The 22,560-nt window shown below is 47.1% G+C and overlaps 1 protein-coding gene and 1 long non-coding RNA gene across 2 annotated transcripts in view; both read right to left on the reverse strand.

Annotated features, from left to right (window-relative positions):
- The window catches only part of LOC103889271 (histone-lysine N-methyltransferase, H3 lysine-36 specific-like), a 67,206-nt gene extending 47,790 nt beyond the window's left edge, over positions 1-19,416 (reverse strand). The window contains exons 1-5 of the mRNA XM_063716492.1: positions 18,870-19,416; positions 15,681-15,770; positions 14,816-14,994; positions 14,453-14,651; positions 9,237-9,457 (exon numbers count right to left, since the gene is read on the reverse strand). Of these exons, the coding sequence (XP_063572562.1) occupies positions 9,347-9,457; positions 14,453-14,651; positions 14,816-14,907 (402 nt within the window). The 5' untranslated portion in view covers positions 14,908-14,994; positions 15,681-15,770; positions 18,870-19,416 and the 3' untranslated portion in view covers positions 9,237-9,346. Of the gene's footprint in view, positions 9,458-14,452; positions 14,652-14,815; positions 14,995-15,680; positions 15,771-18,869 lie in introns of the transcript that reaches the window.
- Positions 7,811-9,039, reverse strand: LOC129050405 (uncharacterized). The gene is made up of 3 exons (XR_008513996.2): positions 8,938-9,039; positions 8,595-8,697; positions 7,811-8,447 (listed from the first exon to the last, which is right to left on the reverse strand). It is a non-coding gene; the product is annotated as an uncharacterized LOC129050405 (long non-coding RNA).
- Positions 19,417-22,560: the final 3,144 nt, after the last annotated feature.

Raw genomic sequence — 22,560 nt, forward strand, 5'->3', positions numbered from 1 at the left:
CTGCCTCTAAGAAAGAAAAATACCAGCCGGGTGTGGTTTCTTATGCCTGCAATCCCAGCACTTTGGGAGGCCGCGGCAGGTGGATTATTTGAGGTCAGGAGTTCAAAACCAGCCTCGCCAACATGATGAGACCCGCTTCTCTACTAAAAATACAAAGATTAGCTGGGTGTGGTGGCGCGTGCCTGTAATCCCAGCTACTCGGGAGGCTGAGGCAGGAGAATCCCTTGAACCCGGGAGACGGAGGTTGCAGTGAGCCGAGATTGCACCACTGCACTCCAGCCTGGGGGACAGAGGCTGCACCACTGCAGCTTTGACTTACCGAGTTCAGGTGGTTCTCCACCTCAGCCTTGCCAGTAGCTGGGACTGCACGCACATGCAACCACGCCTGGCTAATTTTTGTATTTTTTGTAGACAGGGTTTTGCCATGTTGCCGAGGCTGGTCTCGAATTCCTGGGCTCAAGTGATCCGCCCGCCTCAGTCTCCCAAAATGCTGGGCTTACAGGTGTGAGTTGCTGCACTTGGCTAATAGTAATGAACTTTGAACAGAAGGAAAGATGTTATTATTTTGTTGGTTATGTTTTATCTATATTTTCTAATTTTTCTAAACATGTAAAGATAAAATTCTAAAAACTCAATAAGACCTCAGAACAAAAAAATTAGAGTATAAATATTTATTTTAGTTAACTTGTACAAATTTGGTTTCTGGAAAAAGAATGGAATAGATTTCCTGAGAAAAAAAATCCACCACTTTGGCCGGGCATGGTGGTTTACGCCTGTAATCCCAGCACTTTGGGAGGCCAAGGCAGTGGATCACCTGAAGTCAGGAGTTCAAGACCAGCCTGACCAACATGAAGAAACCCCTGTCTCTACTAAAATTACAAAATTAGCCAGGCCTGGTGGCACGCACCTGTAATCCCAGCTACTCAGGAGGCTGAGGCTGGAGAATCCCTTGAACCCAGGAGGCAGAGGTTGCAGTGAGCTGAGATCGCACCATAGCACTCTAGCCTGGGTAACAAAAGCAAAACTCTGTCTCAAAAAAAAAAAAAAAAAAAGAAAGAAAGAAAAGCAGACTGGCTGAAAGGATTAAAAAACAAAATATGATCCACCAATGTGCTATCTACAAGATAAATATTTTAAATACAGAAACGGATTGAAAGTCAAAGGATACAAAGATACAATTAAAATAGTAACCAAAAAAGAGCTGAAGGGGCTGTACTAATATCAAATGTAATACACTTTAAATTAAAGCAGGGCTGGGCATGGTAGCTCACGCCTATAATCCCAGCACTTTGGAAGGTGGAGGCAGAGAGATACTTGAGCCCAGAAGGTGGAGATCAGCCTGAGCAACATGGCATAATCCCATCTCTACAAAAAACACAAAAATTAGGCGGGCATGGTGGTACCCACCTGTGGTCCCAGCTATTTGGGAGGCTGAGGTGGGAGGATCATGTGAGCCAGAGAAGTTGAGGCCGCAGTGAGCTAAGATCGGGCCCCTGCACTCCACTCTCGGCAACAGAGTGAGACCCCATCTGAAAATAAAAAAAATCAAAAATGGGGTTGAGAGACAAAAAAGGACATCCTTTTTTTTTTTTTTTTTTTTTTTTTTTTGAGATGGAGTTTTGCTCTTGTTGCCCAGGCTGGCGTGCAATCATGCGATCTTGGCTCACTGCAACCTCCGCCTCCCGGGTTCAAGTGATTCTCGTGCCTCAGGCTCCTGAGTAGCTGGCATTACATGTGCCTGCCATCATGCCCAGCTAATTTTTGTGTTTTGGTACAGATGGAGCTTCACCATGTTGGCCAGGCTGGTCTCGAACTCCTGACCTCAGGTGATCCACCTGGCTTGGCCTCCCAAAGGGCTGGGATTACAGACGTGAGCCACCACGCCAGCCAAAACCTTCATTTTAAAAAAGGCTGGGTCAGGCATCATGGCCCATGCCTGTAATCCCAGCACTTTGAGAGGCCAATGCAGGTGGATCACCTGACATGAGGAGTTCGAGACCAGACTGACCAACATGGCGAAACCCCATCTCTACCAAAAATACAAAAATTAGCCGGGCATGATGGCCCGTACCTGTAATCACAGCTACTCAGGAGGCTGAGGCAGGAGAATTGCTTGAATCTGGGAGGCGGAGGTTGCAGTGAACTGAGATTGTGCTACCACACTGCAGCCTGGGTGGCAGAGTGAGATGCCATCTCAAAAAAATAAAGGCTGGGTGCCAGATGTGATGCATAGGCCTAGTTTGTTGACTCCTGTGCTTAAGATATAAAACTCTAAAGAACAGTGGGAGGAGGGAGCTTCCCTCTAGAGGCACAGGAGTGGGCAAGTTGGTCCCTGAGCAGTGACTTTATAATAACATGTTACACTGTGTTTTTTGTTTTTGTTTTGTTTTTTGTTTGAGACGGAGTTTCGCTCTTGTTGCCCAGGCTGGAGTACAATGGCATGATCTCAGCTCACAACAACCTCCGCCTCCCAGATCAAGCGATTCTCCTGCCTCAGCCTCCCAAGTAGCTGGGATTTCAGTCATGCAACACCACGCCCAGCTAATTTTGTACTTTGAGTAGGGACGGGGTTTCTCCATGTTGGTCAGGCTGGTCTCGAACTCCTGACCTCAGGTGATCTGCCCGCCTCGGCCTCCCAAAGTGCTGGGATTACGGGCATGAGCCACCACACCCAGACTATTTTTTTTTTTTTTTTTAGACAGCGTCTGACTCCATTGCCCAGGCTGGAGTGCAGTGGCACCACCTTGGTTCACTGCAGCCTTGACCTCCCAGGCCCAAGCGGTCCTTCTACCTCAGCCTCCCGAGTAGCTGGGACTACAGGTGCACTCCACCACACACGCCTAATTTTTGTATTTTTGGTAAAGATGGGGTTTTACCATGTTGGCCAGGCTGATCTTGAACTTCTGGGATCAAGGAATCCACCAACCTTGCTTTCCAAAGTGCTGGCATTACAGGCGTGAGCCACTGTACCCGGCCAAGAATTGCTTCTTCTCTTTACCTAAGTAAAGACCTCTGCAGAAACACTGGGAGATCTTTGGAGAGAGGAGATTTTTCAAATAAAAAATTTAATACTTGGCTGGGCGTTGTGGCTCACCCCTGTAATCCCAGCACTTTGGGAGGCCGAGGCAGATGGATCACAAAGTCAGGAGATCAAGACCATCCTGGCTAACACGGTGAAACCCCATCTCTACTAAAAAATTACAAAAAATTAGCCGGGCATCGTGGCAGGCGCCTGTAGTCCCAGCTACGTGGGAGGCTGAGGCAGGAGAATGGCGTGAACCTGGGATGCGGAGCTTGCATTGAGCAGACATCAGGCCACTGCACTCCAGCCTGGGTGACACAGCAAGACTCCATCTCAAAAAAAAAAAAAATTAATACTTTGGGAGGCCGAGGTGGGCAGATTGTGAGGTCAGGAGATCAAGACCATCCTGGCTAACACGGTGAAACCCCGTCTCTACTAAAAACACAAAAAATTAGCCAGGCATGGTGGCAGGCACCTGTAGTCCCAGCTACTCAGGAGGCTGAGGCAGGAGAATGGTGTGAACCCGGGAGGCGGAGCTTGCAGTGAGCCGAGATCGTGCCACTGCACTCCAGCCTGGGCGACAGAGCGAGACTCCTTCTCCAAAAAAAAAAGTAAGCAGAAACATCATCAGAAGCAGTTGAGAAGAATTCCAGGGAGTTCTCTCGGAATAAAGAGGCATTCTGAGGGATGGCTTTTTAAAATGTTTCCTCTAAAGTCATCTGTCTCATTAACAACGAGTATTGTCTAGAAGGATCTCGTTTTATTTATTTATTTATTTTCTGAGATGGGGTGTCGCTCTGTCACCCAGGCTGGGGTGCGGTGGTGTGATCTCGGCTCACTGCAACCTTCGCCTCCCAGGATCAAATGATTCTCCTGCCTCAGCCTCCCGAGTAGCTGAGATTACAGGCGCCTGCCACCAGGCCCAGCTAATTTTGTATTTTCAGTAGTGACAGGGTTTCACTGTGTTGGCCAGGCTGTTCTTGAACTCCTGACCTCAAGTGATCTGCCCGCCTTGGCCTCCCAAAGTGCTGGGATTACAGGCGTGAGACACTGTGCCCAGCCCAAGGCTCTCATTTTATAAACTGACATGATTTCTTTTTCTGTTATGAATGAACACTGTTCTGGTCCTTCAGTAAACCCGTCACATACATTAACCATGTCATCTATAGGTACTTTTTCTGCAGTGTTAATGTCGTCATTATCACAATCACCCTGATTCAGATCAATGTCAGCTCTATCACCATGGGTGAACGAAGAAACCAGAGCCTCTTTGTCGATATTAAAAGCTTTCTTGTTATCCGCTTCTTCCAGCTTACTGACAAACTGAAGGTATATTTTTTGCATATGTAAGGATGTTTCATATTTTTCTCACTTTCCTGAAGAAACCATCAAAATCACCACCTTGTTCATTATCATCAGTGAATACAGTTGAAGGTCAGAAGTTGTGCCAGGCATGCACAGCTGTACCTTTAGTCACTGTGTTGCAGGCCCTGACAACTGCACATATGGCATCCTTTACTCCTTTTGAAACCCTTTCACACCCATACATCTATTCACGGCTGCGAGCGTATTGTTCAAGAAAGTGTTTTTATGTTTGCTCTTCATCAATCTAGGGATTCCCTGGTCACATGGCAGTGAAGTCACACTTCAGGGAAAGCACACAGCATAAACATTATTTTTGAGAAAATTGCAGCTGCAGGATGAGCTGAAGAGTTTTAAGGAGGAACAGTCATCATCCAGTCCAGCTTCCCTGAAATAAGCACCAACTACTGCTACAAAATGTTTGTGAAACCAATCAGAAAAGATGTCCCTAGATATCCATGCCTTTCTGTTAGCATAATAATTAACTGGTAAGAAATTCATGCCTTTGGGGCAGGTGCGGTGGCTCAGGAGTTCGAGACCAGCCTGGCCAATATGGTGAAAGCCTGTCTCAAAAAAAAAAAAAAAAAAAAAATCAGGAGATGCTTTATCACCACAAATCTTTTTTATTTTTATTTTTTATTTTTTATTTTTTTTGAGAGATTTTTTCACTCTTGTTGCCCAGGCTGGAGTACAATGACATGATCTCAGCTCACTGCAACCTCCGTCTCCTGGGTTCAACTGATTCTCCTGTCTCACCCTCCCGAGTAACTGGGATCACGGGCACGCGCCACCACGCCCAGCTAATTTTTGTATTTTTAGTAGAGACGGGGTTTCACCACGTTGGCCAAGCTGGTCTCAAACTCTGGACCTCAGGTGATCTCCCTGCCTTGGCATCCCAAAGTGCTGGGATTGCAGGCATGGGCCACCATGCCCGGCCCTAGCACCACAAATGTTTAAAATGTTAATATCATGATTTTTCAGAAATTTCTGCAACCAGCCTGTTGAATATTCACAGTTCCTTTCAATTTTCAGTTCATCATGATATATCTTTATTTCATGATTAGTGCACAGTAAGTTGCATGTGTTCACTGCATTGCTGATGGATCCACTCTCAATACACAATGGAGATCTTCATTATTAGCTTCATGTGGTGTTTTTCTATATTTCATTAACTTCTGTTAATCACCTTCAGCACAGAACATCAACAGTTACCCTCCTGTTTCTTCATATCATACATGGTGGTCATTCTAACACCATACTCTTCTGTAAGATATTTCACACTTACACCACTGTCTAGTTTCTCCAAGAGCCTGACTTACTTTCTGCACTATACATAAACATAAATTCTTCCTCTTTTCTTATTACTCTTATCCATGGGGATATCTGCAGGCTTTCTGAAAAGTTCAACAAAAGATTTATACCACAAAGCAGGAAAAAATTGTTTTTAATTTCAAAACACAATGAATAATGCAAGGAGGCTTTTGCCCCATGTGGGTTATTTTGGAAAACTTTCTGTTGGTGCATCCAGCCTGCATGTGTGCCATTTCATCACCTTTTATGGCTATAATTGCATGGGAAAACCCGGCCATGCACGTAAAAGATACATCTAAGCTGAAGGGAGCTGGAAGGATAGTTTTTCCCTGGAGGTTGTTGAATAAACTGTGCTGTGTTCCTGTGTTCTGACTGACCCATTGCATGAGGTCAATTGTGGAATTTTCCACTTGTGGCATTATGTCAATATTCAAAAAGATTTTGATTTTGGAGCATTTTAGATTTTCAGATTAGGAATGCTCAACCTGCATTTTAAACAACATCTCTGTGGATTATGTAGAATATCAGAATGACATTTCAACAGAATATTATATAATCGGCACTACCACATGAATTTCAAAACCACTTTATAAACACTTCATCAATTTAGTGTCGTATGGTTGTGTTATTGTCTCATGCTAAAAAACTGAGAACTGTACATCTAAACAGAATTATCAAAAAATATAACAGACATGGGAGGCCAAGGTGAGCAGATGGTTTGAGCCCAGAAGTTCAAGAACAGCCTGGGCAACAAAGTGAGACCGTGCCTCTACTGAACATAAATAAATAGCTGCCTGTGGTGGCACACACCTGTGGTCCCAGCTACATGGGAGACTGAAGCAGGAGGATGGCTTCAGCCCAGGAGATAGGGGCTGCAGTGAGCCAAGACAGTGCCACTGCACTCAAGCCTGAATGACACAGCAAAACCCTATCTGTAAAAACAAAAGAATAATAATATATATAATTGATTATATGTCATTAGCTCTATAAGATAAAAGTATATGTCATGTAGGCAAAATGCAGGAGAATAAGATTTAATATATATGCAATTGCTTTATGGATCAAAAGAAAAGAAAAAAATTGAAAGATTAAAAATGGAATTTTGGGTATGTCCTTTAAAAAATCTTGTTACAGGTCGGGCACAGTGGCTCATGCCTGAAATCTCAGCACTTTCGGAGGCCAAGGTGGGCGGATCACCTGAGGCCAGGAGTTCGAGACCAGCCTGGCCAATATGGAAAAACCCCATCTCTACTAAAAATACAAAAATTGTGTAGTGGCGCACACCTGTAGGCCCAGCTACTCAGGAGGGTGAGGTAGGAGGATTGCTTGAACCCCTCGAGATCACACCACTTAACTTTAGCCTCCATCTCAAAAAAAAAACAACAAAATCTTATCATGTTTTATGATCAAAATATCAAAGTATATATTTTTCTTCAAAGTAATGATGAAAACAGCTAGGCAAAGTGGCCCACGCCTGTAATCCAAGTACTTTCGGAGGCACAGGCAGGAGGATTACTTGAGCCCAGGAGTTCAACACAAGCCTGGGGAACGTGGCGAGACCCTGTCCCTACAAAAAGTTAAAAAATTAGCCAGGTGTGGTGGCAAGCGCCTGTAGTCCCACCCAGCTATTTGGGAGGCTGAGGCGGGAGGATCACTTGAGCCCAGGAGTACGAGGCTGCAATGAGCTAGGATTGTGCCACTGCACTCCAGCCTGGACAACAGAACAAAACTCTGTCTCAAAGTGGGGGCAGGGTGGTGACTTACACAAACCCATCAAATTAGTTAAGTTTTTTTGTTTGTTTTGTTTTGAGATGGAGTCTTGCTCTGTCGCCCAGGCTGGAGTGCAGTGGCGCGATCTCAGCTCACTGCAAGCTCCGCCTCCTGGGTTCATGTCATTCTCCTGCCTCAGCCTCCCGAATAGCTGGGACTACAGGTGCCCGCCACTTCGCCTGGCTAATCTTTTTGTATTTTTAGTAGAGACGGGGTTTCACTGTGTTAGCCAGGATGGTCTCGATCTCTGACCTCATGATCTGCCCGTCTCAGCCTCCCAAAGTGCTGGGATTACAGGCGTGAGCCACCACGCCCGACAAATTAGTTAATTATTGAGGTGGCAAGGTCATAATTCCATCCCAACATCTCTCAAAACTCCCCATGAACACTGTTCATTAAAACAGGTCCCTATGCTGTCACATCATGCCCCTTATCTCCCTCCATCACGAACCCTCCTCACACAAATCAGATCTCAATCCTAGACAGTCTCCTTCCTTTGTCTTCTTCTTGGCAGGTTCCACAGGCTGTGTCTTGTTGCATTTCCTCTTTTTTTTTTTTGAGACGGAGTCTTGCTCTGTCCCCCAGGCTGGAGTGTAATGGCGTGATCTTGGCTCACTGCAACATCCACCTCCTGGGTTCAAGTGATTCTTGTGCCTCAGTCTCCCAAGTAGCTGGGACTACAGGCACATGCCACCACACCTGGCTAATTTTTTGTATTTTTAGTAGAGACGGGGTTTCACCATGTTGGCCCAGCTGGTCTCAAACTCCTGACCTCAGGTGATCTGCTCGCCTCAGCCTCCCAAAGTGCTGAGATTATAGGCTTGAGCCACCACACCTGGCCACATTTCCTCTTATAATTGTTGTTTCCACTCTACCTTTGGGGTTTGCTTCTCTCATAGAGTAACTTCTCAGACTAGGCTTCAATCCTCCAGCTCTCTATTTCCTTGCAGCTCACAATGAAACCAGCAGATAGCACAAAGGACTGGAAATTAAAGTGAGAAATTCTGTGCTGGGTACATCTATTAGGTGACAGAGACCTTATGGCTCGTAAAACCTAAAATATTTACTATCTGGCACTTTAAGAAAAGTTTACCAACTCTTTTCCTAAATAAAAAATAGAGTAACATACTGAGGCTGAGGCACGAGAATCGCTTGAACCCAGGAGGCGGAGGTTGTAGTGAGCCGAGGCAGCTCCACTGCACTTCAGCCTGGGCGACAGAGTGAGACTTTGTCTAAAAAAAAAAAAATAGAGTAACATATTGTAGGTGAAACAGTCTGGCGACAACTGAATGAATTTAAAAAAGATGCTTCCTGGGTGGGATGCAGTGGCTCATGCCTGTAATCTCAGCACTTTTAGGAGGCTAAAGCAGGCAGATCACCTGAAGTCGGGAGTTCGAGACCAGCCTGGCCAATATGGTGAAGCCTCGTCTCTACTAAAAATACAAAAATTAGCCAGGTGTGGTGGTGCATACCTGTAGTCGCAGCTACTCAGTAGGTTGAGGCAGGAGAATCGCTTGAACCTGGGAAGTGGAGGTTGCAGTGAGCCTAGATTGTGCCACTGCACTCCAGCCTGGGTGACAGCAAGAGTCCATCTCAAAAAAATAAAAAATATATAAAAAGATGCATACATTGATTCTCCTTTTTGAGCTCCATCAGACTCAATCCTTATGCCCCCAAGGCCAGAGAGAAAGACTTCTTTCTAAAACCCAATCACCCAAAGGTGAAATAAACTAGAAAAATATCTTACCCCTGGAAAAATAAACAAAGTGTCAATGCATGAAAGTTTCAGTACGGAATCTTTTTGTGATTGCAGTAACACAGGTGATTCTGTGTACGGAGAACGAAATAGTAAGACTGGCTTCAGACCTTTTGGTTAGAGGTTCAAACACCCCACTGTCGCTGGCTAGTGAATAATCCGACAGGCATGTGGAGATGCAGCGTACCCTCCTCTCCAACCTCTTGGCACTGTCTTCTCAAAGAGTCACTGCACTGCTGCAAGTAAGGGACACACACAGGGTCAGGAAATGACAGCACCGGGTACCGGGGTCCTTGACGCTGGAGCACACACTTCATCACTGAGTGTTCCAGAGACTCACTGGGACACACACACGGAGACTTGCTGCACTCTAGTTGTTTTTCACATTGGAAAATTGAAGAAATGAACTTCTGGCTACCTCTTGGATTCATAAATCTATTTCCACCCCCTTAATGAACACACGAACATAAGATGATGGTGAGAAGCCCCTCAAATGGCACTTTCTGAAAGCCGCGCACACCCACGAGACACGAAAGCAGCATTAGCCTGATGGGAACAGCAGTGGCGCTCGCCAAGAGGTCATGGTTTTCACTGCCTTCTTTATGCTGTCGGATATTTCCCATGTTTTATACAACAAATACTGCTTTTATACTCAAGAAAAAAACATTTTAATCATCCAAATAAACCCTAGAAAAATTAGCAACCTTCAAAGCAGAGGACAAAGTTGAACCCACACTCATCCTCTGAAAACACCACCTGGGAGGCCTGCGGCCCCGGGGGAGGAAGCTGGGGCTCAAGCCTGGCCGTCTCAGTGACCGCAGGCAGGAGCCTTCCAGCCGCCCTTCTGGGTTAGCACGCTGCTATTCCTGGCACGCTTATTTTTATCTTTCACATCTATTTTATTCAAGAGCCAAAAATAGCCATTGAAATGTTTCCTTTTAACATTTCATCAGCTGTTTCTACCCATTTCCTCATAGCAATAAGTTCCTTTTAACAAAACCAATACAAACGTGTATATAATCTTCCCACGCTAAATGCACCTGTGAGCCCAGGAGTCTGCTTTCTGGAGGGGCGCACTCGGCTGGAACACGGAATCAAATTGGAAGCCCCAGCTGGGCACTCCACTGTCACTCAAAGCCAGCTACCACTTCCGTCTCTGCACTTTTCTTTGGCTAAGTTCTAGAAACGGAAAGGGTTGACTTTGTGCCTTCCTAAACTGACTCCACTGGTGACCGTCTCTCCTTTCAACCAAACTATCATCCATGCCAATGAAATACGAACATGTTCAACAGCACACGGAGCACATGGGGCTGTGGCCTTTGGCCTTGCGAGGTCAAGTGGAGGCCGAGTGAATCTTCCAAAGGTCCGCCATGCCACATCTGGGGAATTCACTGCTTCTCCCCCATCAGCCAGGGCTGGAAGCTGGCCTCCATCCTGGGGTGGCCGGAGGCACTGCCTCTCAGACAGATCAGGACTCCAGACGCCAGCTCTCCTCTTTATCCCCACCACGTGGAAGGACCCAATCCCCTGGCCCTCACTCCCCATCCACTGCATCAACCCCCAGCGAAGGAAACCACCACTACCATTTGCATTCCCAGCCCTGACACACGTGGTCCCCAGACTCAGCTGTAGATGCCTGAAAAAAATAGCACCAGGTAACGAGGCTAAGCACTGCAACCACCCCAGCCCAAGGCACAAGTCTGGCCATATTTCTCTCTCATCATCACCATAGAAGTCAATGCAGAGAGGAAAGAAATGAAGGAGCTAATCCTCGAAGCCCAGGCTGAGTCACTGGACCCACAGGGTGGGTGGAAGTAGGAATCGCCAGGAGGAAGTCCCATCGGCAACTGCCCCGGCTGAGAAAAAGCACAGACTCCACGCTCCACACCCAGGACGCCTGCCCTGAGGCTTCAAGGCACAGAAGTGGACCCTCACGAGCAGTGCCAGGGAGAGAAGGGTCAAATCTTCCCCAAGTTCATGAGAAAATCTCTTTACTCCCTTTTCATCATTCAAGACAGACAGACACTAAAAGCCAAGGACGTGAACACTGCTTGGTAAAAAGGAAGAAAATATAGTGAAAACCACAGCATAGCAAATCTGCCAGGTGGCATAGGACAGTAATGAACGCCATTACGTTCCAGAAAAAACACATACAGGGAATGAACAGTGAAAGCTTCTAGGAAAGTTCTTAAACAGCTTTTGTAGCCGCCATGAATATTAACAATGAGATAACGATATGGCCAATTGCTAAGTTGTGTTGAAGCGCAGCTATAAGATAACCCTCAATGGCCACACCCCAGCCATCCTGAACACATCCATCCACAGCACAAAGGTATGCCTGGGGCCTGAGCAACAACACTGAGCAAGGGGACTCCCAAGGCCACTTACAGTGAGCACTTCTGTCGAGCCGCATGAGAACAGATTTAAAAAAAAAAGGCACAAAGTGAAAACACTGCAGAATTTAAGCCAACAACATTAAACGGAGTATCAATATCATAAAAACATCCATATGAGCAAAGTCAAGATTTTTATGGGTTTTGATTAGCAAATAGTAATGGGTAGATGAAAATAGCTAAGTATTTCATAATCATAACACATTTGACTTTTAAAATCCAGGGAAGACAAAACGGTAACAAAAACGTAAATAGCACGAAAGATCACAGTGTATTGCCCCACTCCTCTTACCTGCCTTCTGTTTCCTCCAATTGATTGAAAACACAAGGAAAAAATCATTCAGAGGCTAGTTTGCAAGTCTGGACAACCTTGATTTTTATCTTACAAAAATTTTGTCTTACTAAGACTTGCTGGGGGCCAAACTTAGACTGCAATTTTCCAAGCACAGCTGATACATGATGGGGCAGGGGAGGCGAGGAGCCCCCCTGTGTCCATGCCTGAAGCTGGCTACCCAACCCGGCCCTCTGGGGACACCCAGCAGGGTCAACTATTTCAAGTTTCTAAGGACACAAATAAATTTTGTTCTTGTGTCCTTGAAACAATGTAATAGATGTAACATATAAAACCACCACCAGATGGCAGTATCATAAAAAAAAAGCTACAGCTAGGCGGCGGTGTCACCCAAGAAACCGCCACCGATGTCATATACCAGTCTACCACCAGATGGCAGTGTCACTCAGGAATTTATTGGCAGTGTCATATAAGAATCTGCCACCAGATGGCAGTGCCATACAAGAATTCATCACCAATGTCATATACGAATCCGCCACAAGATGGCAGTGCCATACAAGAATTCATCACCAATGTCATATACGAATCCGCCACAAGATGGCAGTGCCATACAAGAAATAATCACGAATGACTTATGACTCCACCAGGAGATGGCAGTGTCTACACACGTAAGCAAATACTTCCCAGTCTAGGAAGTTTCAACCATTATAGCATCTGCCACGGAAAGCAAAGGAAAAAATAAAGAAATCAGGATGTGAAATTAAGTCAGCGCTTCTCTCTCCCACTCTGTCTCTCCTCTGTCCCAAAGTGGCCCCTGGGCCTTGTGCAGATTTTATGCCTAACTAGACTGACATTCTGGAATCTCAATCCCTTAAGGAGAAGGTGGTGGGAGAGAGGAGGGAGACTAAGAAAAAAGTCCTAATTGGATATTTCTTTTTTGACTGAACGGAATAAACATGGAGCAATCAACGTGTGGTTATAAAGAGGAACAAAGCTAATGAAGGATACCTGCATGTATGGACTTCAGAAATAATGTATCTGGGGATACCAAAGTGTGTTTGCAAACACAGGGGCAGACACCAAAATAGAGATGCCAAAAAGCCATGGGACAGTCTGAGGACATGATGGCCTCTGGTTACGCACATAAGTGCCAACAGACTACTATTTTATAGAGTGATGAACCTATCTATTGATCCACCAATCCATCTATCTCTTGGGTAACAGAATGGTGGTGAATGGAGGGGGTCACAGAGATGACTGCATTCAAGGGTGGAAAAGGTGAGACTCAGTCCAGGAATGTGTTCAAGGTCACACAGCTAGAAGTGGACAGGGCAGGGAACAAAAGCTTGGTCTCCCAGGTGCTAGTTTGAAACTGTTTCCACTACACCACACTGGTTCTGCTCTCTAGTTTTATTTCTACCCTTTGCCGCATAAATACTCCATAGTACATGACTAGGGTTTCTCAGCCTCAGCCCTCTTGACATTTGGGGCTGGACCATTCTCGAGGGGGAGGGGGTGCTGCCTTGTGCATGGTAGGGTGCTTAGCAGCATCCCTGGCCTACACTCGCCAGATGCCAGGAGCATCTCCCATCCCCTAGTTGTGACAACCAAAAATGTTTCCAGACATCGCCAAGTGTTCCCCAGGGGCAGGAGGCAAAAACACCCCTGGCTGAGATCCACTATGCTACACAAATTATCTAGTGTTTGCCTCAATGGAACATTTAAAACATTTTTGCTGTGCAAATAAAAGTCAATTAAATGGGCTGAACTTCAGGAACGGGAGACCTTGTTCTTGATCCTCTTTAAAACCAAAGGAAGATAAAGTTGCCATGGGTGGCTCACAAAAGCACATGGGATCAATATTCCCTTCCATAGCAGTTTGGTCTTCCAAGCAGGCTACAAGCAGAAAGACCCCAGCTCCAAGGAGGAGCTGAACCAACACCATCTGAATGGATGAGGCTCCACAGAGCTCCATGTTTTTCCATTTGAAGAACCACCAGAGAAACCAATTCAGTAGAAATGACTGATACTTACAGGCATGTCTTTTGAAATTACACAATTATTTTCACTTCCACATTTGATAGAATTATGTTCTTGAAAACTATAAAAGATAAAGAGATGTCAAAGCAACAAAAGAAGTCGAGATTTCCACTAGCTACAAGCAGACACCTGTTGGCATAATGGTCTCAGGCGGGCACACACTGACGGTTCCATCTCAGCAGGCATGCTGCAAAGGTCACGAAGGCCCTAATCCATCTCTAGCAGCCTCTGAATGTGGAAGACTGTGTGGTTCTTACCCTAGTTTTCAACAATTAAGTATTTTTTGAAAACAAGCCAAATACCTAGGAAAGACAACTTTGTCAACTTCAATGATCTTTCCCCAACACAGATCAGAAAGAGCAGGTGTGTGCTCTTCCCGATCACATCAATATTCCTAAAAGTAGAGCTCACCATGGACCTGGAAAGCCAGCCGTCCTCACTCTGGACCCCACAGTTTCCTCCCTGGACATAACCCTTGCCCCGCAGGAGGCCGCGTCTGCACTTACTTCCACCCAGGGGAGCGCCAGCTGGTGGGAGTCCTCGCTCGTGCGACCCTTCCCCATCCTCAGGGACCCCGTGTGGCTCAAGGGCTGCCACGCCTGGTAAGTCTTCGTCCCCCAAAGCTGAGGCGTGGGCCCACAGTGTGTCCAGGGCCCCCAGGCCTGGCCCCTCCCAGCTGTCCGCCAGCTGCGCCAGTGGCGAGTCCTGCCAGCAGGGAGGAAGGGCATGTCCAGGGGTGAGCTTGGGGGCGACAGCGAGGACAGGGAGGAGCGGGAGGACAGCGAAGCCAGAGACTGGGGTGTGTCCGGGACCACCTCTGCTTGTGGAAGCCGGAGGGACCTGGGGGCTCTGAAAAGGGGGCATCTCACCCCAGCGCATTGAAGGGAATGAGGTGGAAGTGTAGAAGCTGGTTGCCCTCAGCGATGGGCTTCTCGTACTGCGGGAGGCCGTAGATGTCCATGAAGCTGACCGAGCTCAGGGAGCCCCAGCTGGAGGCCAGAGACCACGGCTGCTCTCCGAGGACACTGGCAGGGTGCTGGCACACAGGCTGAAATGAGACAGCATGGCCATCTGAGATGGCCGGGCAGCCACCCCTGCTCACCCTGTGAGCACGGAAAGAGTAGCAGAGAGCAGTCAAGTCGGCAACAGCAGAGACCCATGCCCAAGTCCCACTCCCAGTCCTGGCTGGAACACCTACTAGCCAGGTACACTTGCTTAAGCCATTCATCCCCTCTGGGCTCCCACGGGCTCACTGGGGCTGGGGTGAGAACAGTTCCCACCTCGGGCATTGTTAGGAGGAATATCTGAGAAAATGATACATCTAAGGCCCTTGACATTGCACTCTACCATATGGTAAGGGCTGAAGAATGTGCGCAGAGCCATTCTTGAGCAGCCAAATCTTACTAGCTTAAAAAATTCATATGCTTTAAAAAAAAAACCCAAAAGAAAAATGTGCATGTGTATAGATGTACACTCCTGAAACTGTTAATTAGGTTACAAAATCCTTGAATACATTTGACTTCAGGCCTCTTACCCTGAAGCCAAATGTGGTTCTCTCCATATTCCTTGAGTCATACAGCAGTAGCGTGTTAAATGTATAATGTATCCATTCTGTGTTAACAACATTTCAGGTCGAGCTCCAGCAGGAGAAAAATAAGCTACAAGAAACGAGTTCACGTACCAGTCATTGGAACACTATGAACAAATACAGTTTTCTCTTTGAAAGTAACCTACCTTTTTAACTGGGACTGAAGGTAGGATGTTAAGCGGGTGGCTTCTTCCAGCTGCATAAGTAGACAATTCCTTTTTTCCTGAAGCAGAATCCTGTAGGTAAGAAAACAGTTGATGAGTACATTTCAAAAAACAGGGAGAATATTTTCATAACAAGACATTCCACTATCAATTCCCTCCAACTGAATCAGGTTGCAATGACCCCCCATTCTCAAAGCACCCAGCTCACAAGGGCCAAGATCACACATCCCTGGCACCCTGAGCAGGGCCTGCTACTCTGTGAAAGCACCAGGCACAGTGCACGGGGGAGGGGATGCCTGAGAAGAGGAGTGGGCACGGGGATGGGTCAATGTGTGGGTGGGTGGCTGGGTGGGTGAGCTACAGGTGGACAGATAGGTGGGCAGTTAGATGGGTGGGTGGCTGGATGGGTGGGTGGCTAGATGGATGGATGGGTGGGTGGGTGGCTGGATGGGTGGCTGGGAGGGTGGGTGGCTGGATGGGTGGTTGGATGGGTGGCTGGGTGGGTGGATGGGTGGCTGGGTGGGTGGCTGGATGGGTAGGTGGCTGGGTGGGTGGCTGGATGGGTAGGTGGCTGGGTGGGTGGCTGGATGTGTGGCTGGATGGGTGGCTGGACGGGTGGCTGGGTGGGTGGCCGGGGATGGCTGCTTGGATGGATAGGAGGAGGGTGAAGTGAGCAGAAGGACAGATAACTAGCAGATGAGCTCAAATGCAGAGCACGCAGTCATCTGTTCAAATTCCTTGGAACAAATCAGATTCCCTCATACTAGGCCACCTTCTAGACAAGAACAAATATCATTCTAAATTTATACAGTTAAAACATTAGAAGCAAATGAAACAAAATAGCAGCCATTGCCATCTCCAGGTTATGGGGTTGGAGGTATTTTTGTTTTCCTTCCTTCTACTTTTTTCTACTTAGTAATTTTCTAGAATAAAATTTGTTCCTACTGCAGTAAAGCCCACCACCTAGAATCGAGCCTACCATGGATAGGCACTCAATAAACCGTTGTTGGACAACTCCATGAATAAATATGTTCACCTCTAGAAGGAAACACTCCTGGTTTACAAATGGAAATGACACTGTGACGTGTGGCCACAGTAGGCCCCTTTAATACCTTCCTCTTTCCACCAACAGGGAACGGAACATGCTGAAGGGGTTTGAAGAGCTTGGCTAGGTGGGAGTGAGAGGAAACCAGACACAGTGTGCAACAGCAGCCTGGGATTCAGAGAATCCCACCTGGCCGGTCACTCACAAGCTGTGTGGCCTTAGGCAAATGTCTCACCCTCTCTGAGCCCTTAGTTTCATTACCTGTAAAAATGGAGTCCACAATCTCCAGCTCAGGGAACTGATGCTGCATAGATAAAATAATGTACTGCAAATGACACGTGATCGACAAAGAGCTGCTATCACCCATAAAGGAAACAGATGTGCCACCAACTTAGGATAAGGAAGACAAACCAGTCTGAGTTTGTTTATGAGTTTCAACCACATGCCAGAAATTCTGATGAGCCTTTGTTTCTCTTGATGCAAACAAAATTCCAAATGGTGCCATGCAGAGGTCAGCTGGCGAGAGAGTACAAGCATCGTCCTACATGGAGCCATGACACAACCCACTTTCAAGTTCAATATCATATATTGAAACCAATGCTTTCCAAAGGGTGATCCAAAGACCCCTGCGGATCCCTAAAACGCCTTCAAGGGTCCCATGAGTTCTCCTCCTTCCCAATGGCATTCAGTAGGCAGCTAGATGGTCTTCATGTGTTCTCTCAAAATGACCCCATCTCAACTGGCCAAATGCACCAAGGGCCAAAGCAGCTGCCTTCTAGCAAGCCAGATGCTAAAGAGATGGACAGCAAGGGCAAATAATACCACTCTTCTCACTATAGTTTTTTGTTTCAAAAAAGTTATCAGTCATAGAAATGTTACTAATATTAACACATAATAGGGTTTTTATTGTCTTTTTTTATTTGTTGAGATGGGGCCTTGCTCTGTTGTGCAGGCTGAAGTGCAGTGGTGTGATCAGAGCTCACTGCAACCTCCACCTCCCGGGCTCAAGCCATCTTCCCACCTCAGGCTCCCAAGTAGCTGGGACCACAGGCACGTGCCACCCCACCCAGCTAACTTTTGTATTTTTTGTAAAGAAGAGGTTTTGTCGTGTTGCCTAGGCCGGTCTCGAACTCCTGAACTAAAGTAATCCTCCTGCCTTGGCCTCCCAAAGTGCTGGGATTACAGGCGTGAGCCACTGTGCCTGGCCTATTGTTATCTTTAATAAATAAATATTTTAAAAATTCCCCAGGGCTAACTTCTAAATTAGTAAATACTGACAGATAAAAATCCACGTAAACACTGACAGGTCCCTGGGTGGGGAAAAATGAAAAACAAAACCAAACAGTTAGAAAAAAGAACTTTAAAAAAACCAATACAAACAAAAGCTCTTTGGAATCCACTGCATTTTAACATTGGAAGGAGGTTCTGAGACCAAAATATTTGAGAACACGTGTAATAAACTCTTGAGTAGAATGTTCTAAGATTCCACTTACCTATGATATTTTAATTTTTAAGGAAAATGTTTTGATAGCTTGTACAGATGAAAGTAATGTTTAAAAAGCAATTCTGGGGCCAGGCGTGGTGGCTCACACCTGTTATCCCAACACTTTGGGAGGCTGAGGTGGACGGATCACAAGGTCAGGAGATCGAGACCATCCTGGTTAACACAGTGAAACCTGTCTCTACCAAAAATACAAAAAATTAGCTGGGCGTGGTCATGCGTACCTGTAGTCCCAGCTACTTGGGAGGCTGAGGCAGGAGAAAGGCATGAACCTGGGAGTCGGAGCTTGCAGTGAACCGAGATCGCGCCACTGCACTCCAGCCTGGGTGACAGAGCGAGACTCTGTCTCAAAAAAAAAAAAAGAAAAGAAAAAGCAATTCTGAAGTTCCACTGAGGGGCTTATAGAAAGGCACACTGCTTTGTATGCACTGCCTCATTCCTTACCGGTCTTTGGGTTGTATCCCTGCTTTTCAGATGAAGAAACTCATATAAAGTAGCTTGCCTCTGCTACACAAGTTCAAAGTTCGGTCAGGCTGGCTTGACCCTAAAGCCAAGGCACATTACCAACAAACAGACATTTCCTTTATTACTGAAAAACATTTCCCCAATTTTCTGTGATACTCACATCCTATCTGATGCTTATCAAGGGCGATATCCTCAAAAACCCCATCTTTTCCAGAAGATGGGGAGCTGAGAGTTTTCAAAGGGAGTTTAAAAGTGAGTTCAAAATACATCCCTCATTGGGCTTTGGAGCTGTAACTTGGAACCCACTCTCACAAGCACCAGGACACTATTAAGTCACAGAGGACCCCAGGGGCAGAGATGACACCAGCAGAGCGTATCCAGTGGCAAACAGTGACCAGCCCCAGGAAGCGATTTGTTGTAGGGAATTTACCCAAGCCTGGTCCAAGGCTATTAACTTTTTTCTTAATGCTTTTCAGAAATTCTAACCCAACCTGAATTCTATTAGCTCAAATCCCAAATTAATAGAATCTAAATTGAGTTCCTACTGAAAACTGGCTCCACTCTTGAGTGACCAGGTAGAATTTCCAACCCATCGCTAAATCCGTCAGCACATTCCAGCTCTGTTTTCACACAGATGACATACAGATACATTCATATGTACGGCTCGGTTTTAGACTGCCTTTAGTCATGACTTATTTTCAGATTGTTTTATCTGTAGTGAAAAAAGTTTTAGATCAAATTCCCCCCTTCTATCCAATACAACACATTTGTCATTATACAAATAGGTGCATTTTGGAGTGTGCAAGAGACAGTGCATCTGGATACAAGATCACACACAAGTGCCCATGAGTGCCACATGTGCAGTCTAATTTTATGCTGGTTATTCTGAAAGTTGCAGATGACTAAAAATGTAACTTCCTTACCAAACAGGGGCCACGCTGGCAATAACTGAGACATCTAAAAACTGGCTGGAAAATAAACTGCTAGAATAAGAGTCTTAGACATTTCCCTGACTTCTGTACTTATATTTTCAACAAAAAGAAAAGGGGTTACAGTTTCCTGGCAGAAAACTGGCCAGGGCCCAACTCCTAAAGCACATAGCCTTGTGTCTCCAATTCAAAGGAAACTAACTTAAAGAATATTTACCACTGCTATGAAAAGGGAGTAGAAAAGTAAGCTAACAGATTAAGAAAATATAAAGTCTAATTTACTGTCTTCATTTACTTTACATAAAGTACTTTATTGTAAAGATGCCATTAAATTATGACAAAGGAAAACGTGACTTCAGGTTCAGCAGAACCAAATTTTTGCTTTTTGATAGATCTTTCATTTTATAATCACCCCTATAATAAAAGCAGTCATCCTTGGAAAGAGGATTTCTCAGGATGACAGGCATCTTGCAATAGAGACGTGGGGTTCTCTGTTGAACATCAGCATCTTGTATAAATGCCTGCCACACACTAACACGAGCAAGCTAAAATAACAAAGGATATCACAAGCATTAACACAAGCCTTCCGAGAGATTATCTAGGGTATGTGTCCTTCACCTCAAGCCTGCTCCCTCAGCCCAGGAGATGTGCGCCAGCTCCCTCCAGAGATGCCGGCTCTGAGCAGCTGGGAGGCCGCTGCATGTATCATCTGCCAGGGTGGGAGGCCTGAAGGAGGTGCGCATCTCTCTCTTTCTCCCCCTGGATGACACCCCAGCCAGGCAAACGCCTCCCATTTGCTGCTGATGACACTGCAGGTGAGACAGGAAGACTGGGCCCAGCTCTACAGCTGGCACAGCTCAGCCTTAAGGCGCCAACCTCACTCTCTCTGCACCTGGCCCATGCCAGTCTCCTAATGCTGCCAGCCTGTGCTGGGGGAAGCCTCCTACCATGTGGCCCCATACTTGCACACTGCAAGCACCCCTCCATTGAAGGGAGGCGGCGTGGAGAAATGGGCCCTGTGTGTACCGGCACAGAAGGCCCAGAGCTACAAGCGCCCCACCCCCATGAGATGTGCATGCCAGTGCTTAGCACATGTGGATGTTCTTCTCCCACCAAGGTCATTTAGCAGCAGATTCAGGAAACACGCTTGGGGCGATTAGGTCCTGGTCAAGGGCTCTGAGTCCCAGGACTCAGCACCTGGGCTGGTCTCATGTGAGGCCCCCATGAGTCAAAGCTGGTCTGGCTTTGCTGTCCCCACCCTTGAACCCAGGCATCGGGGCTAACACTGGCTCCATGGAGGGCTGCAGACTTGTACTCAGGGGCCACAGCACGTGTGTGTGTGCTGGATTTCCACATGTTGACAGCAGCCACAGTCAAAGGAGCGTGGGTGTGGGGCCCTGAGATGCAGGCGACATTTGTGGGGCCAAGTCCTCCCCCCTTCACAGAGAAGCAACAGCAACTCCCAGGTCCTCCTATGCAGAACACACATACAAGAATATCAGGGGTGGAACAGAAGGAAATGTTTAGCTGAAAACAAATGCAGCCATGCAAGAGCACAGTAGAAAACTTCAGCTGCACAGTCCCTTTTACATTCAGATTCTCCTCGTGGTTGATTCCAGGTGAAGTGACAGGGCATGCCACCATCTCAGGCAAAATGAAATTCACCTGCCCAGGGCTCTGAGCTCAACTCTCCAGACACCACTGCTTCCCTGAGGCTGCCGTGAGACCCTCGTGCCAAGCCACAGACTTGTCTCCTATGAAGATGACCCATGAACATCCAAGCATAAAGGACCCCAACAATACAGACACCCATTGTGAAACAGTAGGAGTAAGAGCATCTGAACAGATCCAATCATCCAAGCGTCTATTAGAGTCTCTGTGGAGCTGCTCATGTGAGCTCCGGGGGCGAGACTTTAACACGTGGGGGAGGGGCTGCTCTCCAAAGCCCAGCTGATAGCCACAGAGAAACTGCTGCTAAGTGTGGAAGGCAGGCTCAGCCTTTGACACAATCTGCAATCTCACACAGCAAGTGGAAACCAGGACACATGGCACACGAGGAAAGGCTGAACGACCTAGTGGCACCGAATACCAAAGCCACCATGCTGGCTTTGCTTGTCCTGCGTGGTGAAGGAGCCTTGGGACAGATGCATGACAGGTGGCCAGCTTCCCAATGCCAGAGAAGAGCAGGCTCTCATGGTTAGAAATCAAAGTTGGGGAGGAAAGCAGTAGGTGGATTCCCACCATGCTCACCATGTCAGGAAAAGGGAATTCTTCCCCCCATGCAACAGAGCTGCCCAGGCCGGAGCTAGACCACAGCCTGCTCAGGGCACTGTCCCACAAAGGCAGGTGAAAGCACCAAGCACAAACTTCGGGAAGGGTGGGGCATGGTGGGAGGTGGAGGTCACCCATCTTCCCTCACTCCTTCCCCCTTATCACCTCCTGCTTCAGAGCAGAGGCTCCAGAGACCCAGGGAGCAGAAGGCAGTGTCCCCCACTGCATGCCCCTCCTAGACCAGGGAACATCCAGGCAGGGGAAGCTCTGAGCAATCATCAGGAACACCCTTCAGCCACACACAAGCCACCCCGTGGAGTTTTTCCAGCAGGCTTTCCGCTGGAGGTCCTGTCCCCGCTGACCCATCTCTCCATGGCGCTTTGTGCGGAGGTGGCCCGTGCACATCGCAGCTCCTGCTCCAGGCGCTCCCCCTCCTCTTCCAGCAGGACCACATCTCCCGCGGAGCAGCGCTGTGCAATGATGAGCTGAAGCTCCTGCAGCAGGGCCTCCTTCTCCTTGATGAGCTGCAGCCGGTCCTTGTCAGCCTCGGCCGTGCCTGGCCGGGACTCATTGTCAAGCTGGGCCAGCTGCTGCTGGAGGTTGGCGACTTTGCAAGAGAGACAAGGAGGAAACAAGGACATCAGCAGACTG

The sequence above is a fragment of the Pongo abelii genome, chromosome 16 (assembly GCF_028885655.2).
Source record: "Pongo abelii isolate AG06213 chromosome 16, NHGRI_mPonAbe1-v2.0_pri, whole genome shotgun sequence".
Lineage (NCBI taxonomy): Eukaryota > Metazoa > Chordata > Mammalia > Primates > Hominidae > Pongo > Pongo abelii.